Genomic DNA, 10,959 nt, shown 5'->3' with positions numbered 1-10,959 from the left:
TTAAAGATAGTCTTATGTATATGTTCTACAACTCCATTCTACTGTAGTGTATTGTGTACTGTTAATCTACATATTGTTCCTTGACTTTCAATGTATGTAGTGAAGTCTTTACTTAGGAACACTGTATTGTTATCACTTTAGAGAGTTTTAACTCTTATACCATACTGTGTAAAGAGTTTTGTTGTATGCTTTACATATTCTGTGAAAGCATCACTTTTATACTACATAGGTAGCATAGTTACCCATTGTGTAGTGTTATCTACAATAGTAAAAAGATATTTGTACTTGCTGTAAGCTTGTACTAGGGCAGGTCCCCAAATATCAATATGGAGATAATCTCTATAAGATTGTGTAAGAGGTGTTGTTCATATTTTTGGTATTTCATTGTATTGTATGTTTACTTTGATACAATCTGTACACTATGCATTTTTATCATCTGTTATCCTTTGACTTATAATCTCAGGATACTCTTGTATGAGTTTGTGCAAGTAATTGAAATTAACATGACCCATTTGTTAATGTAAATCAACAATAGTGATTGCATTAATAGATCGTTTATTATGATGAGAAACTATCATATACAAGTTATTTTGTACATGTATTTCACTAATCTTTGTATGAGCAGGAGAATAAATAATACATTCATTGTTTGTTTTTGTTAAAACATATCCTGCTTTGTATAATAGCACTTTACTAACAAGTATAAAGTTCAGATTAGGATGATAGTATATGTTTTGTAGTGAAATTGTATTCACCTTAGTATGCTCATCAACTTTGTCTTGTAACTTTATGTTAAATGTCATCACTCTACTTTTGCTAAGTGTGAATGACAATTTATTTACAATTGTAACATTTATTAGGGTCAAGTTCTGAATATTTGTAAGACAGAACAAGTATGGAGTAGTGTGTATGTTTGTACCAGAGTCTAATATATTAATACAATGTATTAGTTCAGTATCATTACAATGTATTGTGTTGATACATATGTTTGGATTATAATTGAACTCCTTAATGACTTCTTTCATATTGTCAAATGAGTTCATAAAGTTGTCTACTTGTATGACACTATCCTCTTGTACTTCAAATGCTGAAAATACATTAGATTCAGTAGATAGAGTGGATTCAGCAGATAGAGCAGATTGAACAGGTAAGCTGCTAGAACTTGATGCTGAGACTTCTGTGATTGTAGACTCTAGTATTAGCATTTCATTAACATCTTCAATGAATACTGTTTTGTTATTGTCTCTAATGAATACTGCTATATTAAGTGCAGGTTGAGACAGTGTAGTAGTAGTAGTAGAAGCAGTAGCTGTTTGCTTATGCCTTTTCTTTCAAGCTTCTGTTGTTTTGCTTGTTAGAGGATTTTGGCAGTCTTTTAACATATGTCTGTACTTATTACAGTTGTAGCATTTAACTTTATTATAAGGCTTTGTTTTGCCTTTAGCTACACTTTTGCCTTTTGTTTGTAGACTGTCTTGTTCAGTATCTTGTTTTGTTTGAGAGTACTAAGAATGATACTCAGTATATGTGTTTTGTAATTTGTGTATCAACTTAGCTAGTGTCAGAATGTCTTTCTGAGCTGCTGTAACTATTGGTAGTTGATTATAATAGGTAATCTGCCTGTCTAGCATTATTGCTACCCATCTATACTCACAAGGAGTAGTAAGGTTAATTGCTGAGATGTACATATTGTTATTAAGGGCTTTATTATGTGTAGACAACTACCTATAGATTTGTTCAATGTTGTCTAACATCTTATCAAACTGTGATACATACCCTTTTACTGTAAACAACATAAATATGTCTACAGCATGTGTCATCATTGTTTGAACATTGTATTGTTCAGAAAGTACCTTTATGAGACTTCTAACACTTGTATGTGTTGTAAAGTTCACATAAATTGTATCAGTTATTGTTTTTGTTATACAGTGATACAAAACATTACCTGTGTGTATGCCAGCATCATTAGAGGAAGGGGGATTGTGCTCTAGATAGTCTAAGAGCATCATAGCAGTGAGTACACTGTGTATGCACAAGTGCCATATCTTATATCCCTTTACACTAGCCAACTTTTCTGTTCTCTCAAAGAACTTTGTAATGTCAGAGTCCTTCATCATAGTATTAACAAAGGTATGCATTGTAGACAACATTGTAATGGGTTTGGGGGGAGAGGGAGGTCTTAGGCTTGGTGGTCTAGCAGGAGGCAAAGGCATTCTGTAAGAGCAAGTGTGTAGGGGCATTCAATAGGCACTAAGGCTCATAACCTTTTAACAAGCATAGTAGGAGTGCCCCAAGTACTCTCTCTTATTGAGACATCAAGCAAGTGTCTACCTTATATACTACATAGTGAAGTCTGATAGTCCAAGACATTCCAAGTGTAGTAATTCTACATAAGGCAATTGGGGATTTCCTAATCCAGAGCGCAATCTAATAGTATCTAATATAATAGCTATACCTAGTAGATATATCATACTTGAAACATCTCAAAGATTGACAAGTCAGGGTCATTCAATTACTCGTATAACCGAAAGAAAAACAGACCCTCACACGTGCATCCCTCCCGTTGATACAAACACAGCTTCTGCAATCTATTTTCGTCAGCTGGTACATGTTGAAATGAATGAGGAACAAATTTCTGAGAGTCTGATGATATTCTGTTTGGACATGCAGGACTCTCTGACTAGTGGATGTCAGTATGATGAGCTAGAAGAAAAAAAAGAAAAGGACCGCCTAACCCTCGAAAAGTACTTATACACGAGAGAGACGTCAAATTAGTAGCAGCAGCAAAAATGAACTGAACTGAAAGATATTCAATGATCTGCGGCTACCACGTGCAATAATGTCGATCTCGTTCTGCGAGGACTACACAGTACACTTGAGACTGAACATTGACCACTGCTCAACGACAATGTGTTGTTTTCGGGCCGCGGGCCTTGAAGATGGTCAGAAAGAATCAATTACCGACCGGAGGAAGGATAGATGCGCTAGAAAGCGATCAAACGGCGCTGCATTCTAGTCAGCCACTCGAACTATAAGAATACGACGCTGCCTCTACAATGTACTTGAGACAGACGCCGCCAGAATGGCTCTCGCCACACCTCGCTTACTGTTTTCGTTTGCCCTGGCATTTGTCGCTACCGCTTTCGCTCTGCCTCAGCTGAGTTCGCCTCTTGGTCCTGTGGTCAATCTTGGTTATGCTGCTTTCGCAGGCAATTCCACGTCACCAACGGGACAGGCTAACGGGCCAGTGACTTTCTTTGGTGGAATACCTTATGCACTACCACCGCTTGGAGATCTACGTTTCAGAGCCCCTGTTCCGCTGGATGAGCGGGTCGTGGATGGTGGGATTGTTTCAATCACGGACACGCGTAACTGGGGTCCACCGTGCATTCAGCAGCCTGCACAGGTTGGAATTGGGGAAGAAGGTGCTGACTTTTTGAAACAACTTCACCAAGAGATATAAACTAAAGACGATTTTACAACAGATTGCCTGACTCTTAATATCTGGAAACCGACCGATGCGAAGGAAGGAGACAAACTCCCGGTCATTGTCTATATTCATGTATGTTGTCCAAATGGTGCGATTCGTCCGCACTGACAACTATCACAGGGGGGTGGATTCGTCTACGGTGTGAGTCATATTTCAATTAGGCAGAGAGGTATTGTTTTGTGACGTGGTCCAGACACCGCAAGGGTTTCCGTTATACGATTGGGTCAATCAGTCCAATTTGAAGGTTATCGGGGTATCCATGGCCTATCGTCTCAATGCATTCGGTTTTCTCGCAGGAAGCGCCGTGCAGGCGGATGGTGATCTAAATGTCGGACTTCTCGACCAGCGAGTTGCTCTTGAGTGGATTCAACGTCATATTGCGAGCTTCGGAGGCGATCCAGACGAGGTGACGATCGACGGTCAGAGCGCTGGCAGTGCAAGCGTCGTAATGCAAATGACTGCTTATGGAGGTTAGCTTTGAGCGTTTCTGTTCTGTCTGATCAACGTGTATCGACAACCTTGTCATAGGTTCCAAGCCAGCTCCCTTTAAGCGTGCAATTGCGCAGTCGATTGGGATTGTTTCTACTCCCACGGCGAATGACTCCGAGTCGATGTTTAGTAAGCCGTGCCTCACTCCGAGGATCACTGTCCTTCGTCCTTACGCAGCGACCCCAGAAACTATTGCGGAAGTCATCGGATGCCCCGTTTCTGATCCGCAAGTCATGTCTTGTCTTCGAAATGCTTCGCTTGGTCAGTAGCTTGTTTATCCTCACCTATTAGGATTCTTAATTTCCTATGGCCGCAGGTGCACTGATAGCAGCTATCAATGCGGTTCCATTCGAAACTCTTGCGCCGGTTATTGACGGGCCCGGTGGCATTCGCCCGGAATTGCGGGTTGCGCTCATCAGGTCGGGTAACTTCAGCGTGGTCGATTTCATAGGTGGTCATTGCACAAATGATGGACGCTTTTCAGTGGGTGGAACTCCTGAAGACTATAAAACGGATGCGGATGTGATACGTTTTGTATTTTCGCGCATTCGTCCTTACATTGTGAGCTGTCTTTCCCGCTTTATCAACTGGACACTTACAATCAAATTAAAGACGAATGAAACAATACAAGAAGCGCTTGCCATATACCCAGCACCAGGAGTACCTGGCAGTCCGTTTGCCACGCAATATGATCGCGCGGCGATTATGTATCAAGATATCGCTTATGGCTGCATGTACGTCTGTTTCTATTACAATATTAAACTCCTGGAGTACATCACCCAGCTACATCGTCATCTAGGGACATGTTCCTCGCTCAGAATCTCCAGAAGAAAGGGGTCAAGAACATCTTCACATATAGGTAACATACGGTTCACATCAGATGCTTTTCTCTAAGCGTCTGTCTCTAACCGTTTCTGCTACCATTATCCAGGTTCAATTCACCGAACCCTGTGTTACTCGCGCAGACACCATGGGAAGGTGTGATGCATACTTCTGACCTTTTCTATTTGTTCGATGGTAGGTCAATTATCCCAGGTAATAGGTCGTTCCCTAGCTAAGAGATTTATATTCCTAGGTACAACGTACGTTCATTAATTACTCTACGACTAAATTCCTTACACATCATTCATTATACTAGCTCGGCTCCAAATGCAGGATTCACGTTTACTCCGTTCAATGCCGTAAGGATAATTACCCCTGAGTACTTTTAGCAAAATGAACGTTCCATTAGACCGAAGCAGTTCTGTCAAAGGAGTCCATTGCATACTGGACGTCCTTCATATCCTCTGGCAATCCTTCAACTTCACGGGAGGCTATTTCGCCAGAGTGGCCGCCGTTCTCGTCTGGCAGTCGGATGGTTCTCAGCCAACCTCCAAACTCAAGCTTGATGGCGAGTGCATCGATGATGGAGATTACGCCTCCAGAGCAGATCGAGCGCTGCAAGTTCTGGATGTCGGAGAAAGTCGCGAATCAGACAAGGCTTTGAGTGAGTATATTCTTCAAATCAAGCTGAGCCCACGTAAGATTGGTCCGCAGAAGTTCAAATGTGGGTTATTGGTGTGTGTTGAGAGGACGGCCTTTTGTTTCCTCGTTTATCTAGGTCTGTATTGGCTGTGCTCTTAGGATTGCTTGCACCCAGATTAAATGGAATAAGAATCGAATGAACTTTCTTTTTCAGTGCGCGACAACCAAACTATATAAGAGAGTACACGGAATTGTGCCATTAATACCCAAGAGTGCGGCTATTGAGCGAACAGCGGCCTCACACGACCCTCTGTTCTAGCACTCTGTAGAACTGCAAACCTACAAGCGTTAATCAACAACAAACACATCACCTGTTTTCTTGACGACAATCTATTCAAGAGTGACGTCAGCAACAGATCAATCTAATCCCCGCCGTAAGGAGCAGACTTACCTTCTTTTTCTGCGTAGATGCCTTGATCGGGTTCGGCGCCGAGAATATCTCATCCAACTCTTCCAGGGTGAACCCAACAGTCTCTACGCAGAAGAAATACCAAATCACCGTCTCAAATGCGTCCCAGAATACGAATACTAGAATGTATTTCCAGCCGATACGGCCGTACGCGATCGGCGTGCAGAAGAGGTTGATGAAGGATGTGCAGGAGATGATGAAGATCTTCACGGAGACGCCTTTTGCGCGTGTCGTGTTTTCGAGACATTCAGCTGGATAGAGGGATTGGAGAGGTGTATACTAAAACAATGTAAATCTGCTGTCAGTTAGGTGGCCAAAAAAAGAAGTCTTGTTTGAACGCAAGACATACCGTAAAAGCGTAAACAACACCAAATAAGACTAATATTCGATCAATGTCAGCAATATAGCTATTCAGAGCAGGGGGGACTTACAGAAGAATGCCGCTCCAGCACGTCCAACATCAAGGTTTTGATGACCTTCCTCGTAGTTGGCCCATGCTGCAGAGAATCCAGCATTCGCAGCTAGCATCAAAGAGCAGCCTAAAGTTCCCCATACCAGCACCTTGCGGCGGGGCATGCGGTCCTCAAGAGATACTGCAACCCATGCGACTAGAGCGTTACAGCATGTCCCAATCAGATTCATGTTGAACTGCATTTGCTTGTCAAAGCCCAATGCTTGGTAAATCGAGAGCTGAAAATAGATCATAAACGTCTGCTATGAGACTGTGGAGTGGAGCGTTTCAATACTTACGTTGAAGTATCCCAAACCATTCCCTGACATCTGTCCGAAAAAGCCCATTAGGAAGACCATGAGCATACGCCATCTTGCATTATGGTTCTTGATAAGCGCCCTATGTGATATTCCCTCGTCAGATAAAGAATTTACGCCTGCGACGAGTTATCTTGGCCTACTTGAAATCCCACCAACGCTTGTCAGACCCATTCAACTGGATGTTGTTCTTGAACTCTTCAATCTCAAGTAGAACGATTGGGTTATTAATATCTCCATTCCCGTGGTATTTTCTCAGAAATTCGAATGCCTTCTCTTCCTGGCCGTGCATGTAATACCACCTGGGGCTCTCGGGGAGGAACCAGACTGTGAGAACTACCAACGTCGCGGGAAATGCTTGAAGGATAAGCGGGATTCTCCATGACCAATCACTAGTGATGTTTGACGTCCCAAGGGTGATTGCAGCAGCGGGGATCGCTCCACCGTTCCAGCCTGTATTGTAAAGAGATGTAAGTCGTCCTCTGGCAAAACAAGTATCAGCACCCATTGCCTTTCCGCTCTCGAAAAACGAACCTCCAATGCGGCGGAGCTATTTCCACCGTATAGGTCGGAGCACCTATCGTTGCAACTGCAATACCCATCCCAAGAATAAACCTTCCAGCAATAAACTGCCCACGTTCCATTGATGAAGAAATGATAGCAGAACCAGCCATAATCGTTAGACAACCGACGAACATCCCAGCTCTTCGTCCGAATCGGTCACATATCTGTCCAGCAAAGAGTGACCCTGCCATTTGACCAATTGTGTAAATCGAGAAGATTATACCGGTCGAAACGTTGAGATGTCCTTAATAGATAAGAAAAATAGGTTATATGTTTTGTTTGTGGAAGAGGAGTGCTCTACCTTGATTGAAGCGATTTTGATAAGGAGTCATCCCATTAATAGCGGTCATGAGTGATCCATCATATCCATTTCCGCACGAGCACATGAAAGCCGCTGCCGCACCTGTATACAGACTTAGTCAATATCTGCAACTACAAATGTGACAAATCCACCTACAAGTGTAAATGACGAATGCTGCCTTGCTAAGCGGATTCGTACTGCCAGCAGCAACAGCAGCAGCAAATGCAGCGTTCCTCGCCTCCTTTACCTCCGCATCCTTAATCTCCCCTCCAATCTTGTGTACATGGTGGACATGAAGTCCAGGTATATGAATCTCGTCATGCTTTTCAACATCTATCTCTTCATGAGACAATTGCGAAGCTGAACCAGAGAGCTTGACCTCGGACATGGTCTAGTGGCGAACCCAGAATACAACGACAGTCAGTCACTAAAAAAGGCTCTCTGAAGTATTCTGGAGGCTTTCCCGCTTTACTGTCCAGCTCAGTGCCTTGAGGCAGTCACAGTAATCCGATTGCTTGGCAAGTATAATATTGGTCATTTGATAGCTTTGCTATCCTAGAGAAGCAAGTCAGTTGCATGTGGGGCAATAAATGCAAGCGGGTCTAATGGCCACAAAAGAATCATTCTCGCAAGATTATCGGGGTATAGTAGGATCCTCCGACTTTAAAATTAGATGCCAATGGCATGCCAAGCCGGCCACCGCTGCCGAAACGACGCACAGATAAAACGTATCACAAGATCAAGTGCAGACCAAAAGGAAGTACCATGGCGGGTGGAGAGCGGTACCGAGAGTTTATGGGAAGGACCCTTCCGCCGAAAAATCGGCGCTTTGTCCCGTCATGGAAGTTTTCCCTAGGCTTCCTCGAGTCAGTTACAGAGTGAAAAGACGCCTTGGAGGCTGCAGAAGTTCTTCATGAAAGGATCTTTCAGGAGTATCAAAGTCCCTTATATCAGGAAACTGTGTTGTTCTCAAGCCGGTCATAACAGTGTTAGACAGCTGTTGGACTTATCACTTCAAACAAAAAATTACAACGATATTTGTTCGGTACAAATAATTACATAATGATAAAGTTTAAATCTTCGAACTACCGCCGACTTAGAGACTCTGAGTGTGCATCTGGACAGTGCTCTCACAGGTTTATCCCAGAATCAAATATCTGATTATCCAGAGCAGGCCAGTCCTGAGTCCATTAGTAGGTTGGATGTTGCAAAGGTTGGTCCATGAAAGGCATGAGAAGACAATGAGAACTAGTTCTTTATATGAGAATGAGTAGAATTAAGCAATGGTGTTGATCCTGTTTTCTACTCTGAGCAAGTACAATGTTACTTTGCAGCAGATAGAGAGGCTAGCAATAGTCTGTATTTCTATATAACTGTTCACTAAGGCTGTTACAAGTACAGTAGACTACTAGACATATTAGCCTATTTTAATTCTAAAATCCACTTCTTAGTATTTATGAGTTTGACACACAGGGTCTTGTGTAATATCTGAAAGGGTGACTCAGTAGAGTAGTTAAACTCTGAGACTGTCAGCAAAAGAGCAGATCAGTCACAGACTGTCATAATCTTAATCAGGAACTTAAAATAATTAACATACTAAATATAACTATTTTGTCAGTAACAGTGTAGAGGGGACCTGAAGGCTCAGCAAGGGGACTCAGGCTACAACTATCCTACACAACAGAAATACAGAATGCAAGTACCAGAACATAGTTAGAACTTGCAGAATGGGTAGAGAGAGAGAGTGAGACAAGAGTAGAGTATATAGAGTAAGTCTAAGAGTACAGGACTACCTAGAGTAGACAAGATTAAGACTACAGGACCAGTCTGATCTTGTACACCTATATATACTAAACTACACAAGAGCACTCAGGAAGCATGAGCTACTAAGAATGATAAGCCACAAAGAATGAAAGAAAGGAAGGTCAAAGATAAAGGTACAAAGAATAAAGGGATGGATAAAGGGTAAGAGATCATAGAAGGAACAAAGAATGAAGGGGTGGTCAAAGGAATAGAATGATGAAGTAAGGAAGGGTAGTAGTAAGAGTCAGTATACATATAGTCTATAGATAGTGCCCCTAAGGGATGGAAGTCCTGAGTTCTAGTACAGAAGGGTGTAGAACCCTCAGAACTGAAGGTACAAGAGTAGAAAACTGTAACATTACCCTCCCTCTAAAACCAATCATCCTGATTGGTAAACATTGGGCTTAGTCAGTAGTTCAGACATAGGTCAGAATAGTAGGGTTTGGAAATCTGTGAGGTAGAGTTGACACAGAGCACCCAGATGAAGTCAATAGAAGTCTTAGATCACCTTAGTAGTATAGGTGAGATTCTCAGCAGGTTCCCAAGTGTGTTCTTCAACTAGGTATCCCTTCTAGTAGATAAGGAACTTGAGCTTTCTATATACTAGCTTAGTATCTACTATGTACTCTACTTTGTATTCTGGTTCAGAACTGATGAGTTCTGGTGGAGGCAGTAGGGGTCTTTGTTACAAAGGAAAACTGGGATTGTAGTACTGAGACAATAGAACCTTATTAAACACTGAGTGTATACACTTCCATGTTGTCAGAAGTTAGAGTTTGTAGGCAGAGGTACTGACCTTCTTTTCAATGACAAAGGGTCTGAAGTGCTTGTTGTCCAACTTCTTTATTAGACAATCTAAGGTCAGATTAGTAGCTTCTAGTATAACCTTGTTACTAGGCTAGTAATCCTTGGCCACAGACCTCTTCCAATCATAGTTCTACTTTATAACCTGTACTACCTTTTCTAAAAGAGCTTGTGTATCCTCTCTAGTCCTGTGTATCTGTTCTACAAAGTCTGTTACAGATTCAGAACTACTGTTCTAGTTCAGAACTGTCCTCTAGTACAAATGTCTTCTATGATTGAGGAAGAACAGGGACTGTCCTGTTATAGAGTGTTACTAGTTATTATACACAAATTCTGTCAGAGCTAACTATTCAGACTAATCTGATTACTAATGATTAATGAACGTTTAGAGGTAGAGCTCAATCTCCTGATTGACTTACTCAGTTTGACTATTAGTTTACAGGTAATATATAGTAGAAGGGTTCCCTTGAATTCTGAGAAGTATATACAAGTCCTATATGAATTTCAACTCAAATTACAGTCCATGATTGTGAATGAGCTTCTAAGAGAGTCTGTACAACTAGAAGACATGATCCTAATAAATATATACTATACTTTCAGAAGTGAGTTCTGTTCAGGTTGGAACTGTATAGACTTGCTTAGAGAATCAGTCAACAATTATACAGATAGTATTATAATTCTAAGACTTAGGTAGCTTACTGATCAGGTCCACCAAGACTTCTTCCTAAGAGTGATCCAGGATCCAATACAGATGTAAGAGAGCCTAAACCCTTGTCTAGTAAGCCTTAGTCTATTAGTATGTATTAC

The 10,959-nt window shown here is 41.7% G+C and overlaps 2 protein-coding genes across 2 annotated transcripts; one reads left to right on the top strand and one right to left on the bottom strand.

Annotated features, from left to right (window-relative positions):
* Window positions 1–2,920: 2,920 nt before the first annotated feature.
* Window positions 2,921–5,465, top strand: FOMMEDRAFT_145710 (alpha/beta-hydrolase; the record flags this gene model as incomplete). The annotated part of the gene is made up of 13 exons (XM_007264807.1): window positions 2,921–3,425; window positions 3,486–3,562; window positions 3,611–3,631; window positions 3,684–3,960; window positions 4,019–4,108; window positions 4,166–4,240; window positions 4,296–4,540; window positions 4,592–4,713; window positions 4,779–4,838; window positions 4,911–4,996; window positions 5,055–5,061; window positions 5,118–5,160; window positions 5,211–5,465. The coding sequence occupies exons 1-13, from the start codon at window positions 3,083–3,085 to the stop codon at window positions 5,463–5,465; spliced, it is 1,701 nt and encodes a 566-aa protein (XP_007264869.1). The 5' UTR covers window positions 2,921–3,082.
* A 326-nt stretch (window positions 5,466–5,791) lies between these two features.
* On the bottom strand, window positions 5,792–7,933 carry FOMMEDRAFT_154266 (general substrate transporter; the record flags this gene model as incomplete). Its single annotated transcript, XM_007264806.1, has 9 exons — window positions 5,792–5,833; window positions 5,895–6,191; window positions 6,262–6,290; window positions 6,344–6,602; window positions 6,663–6,762; window positions 6,824–7,162; window positions 7,215–7,488; window positions 7,546–7,647; window positions 7,702–7,933. The coding sequence occupies 9 exons, from the start codon at window positions 7,931–7,933 to the stop codon at window positions 5,792–5,794; spliced, it is 1,674 nt and encodes a 557-aa protein (XP_007264868.1).
* Window positions 7,934–10,959: the final 3,026 nt, after the last annotated feature.

This window comes from Fomitiporia mediterranea, assembly GCF_000271605.1.
Source record: "Fomitiporia mediterranea MF3/22 unplaced genomic scaffold FOMMEscaffold_4, whole genome shotgun sequence".
Taxonomy (NCBI): domain Eukaryota; kingdom Fungi; phylum Basidiomycota; class Agaricomycetes; order Hymenochaetales; family Hymenochaetaceae; genus Fomitiporia; species Fomitiporia mediterranea.
The sequence above is the reverse complement of the archived record's forward strand: the minus strand, read 5'-3'. Positions and strand labels throughout refer to the sequence as shown.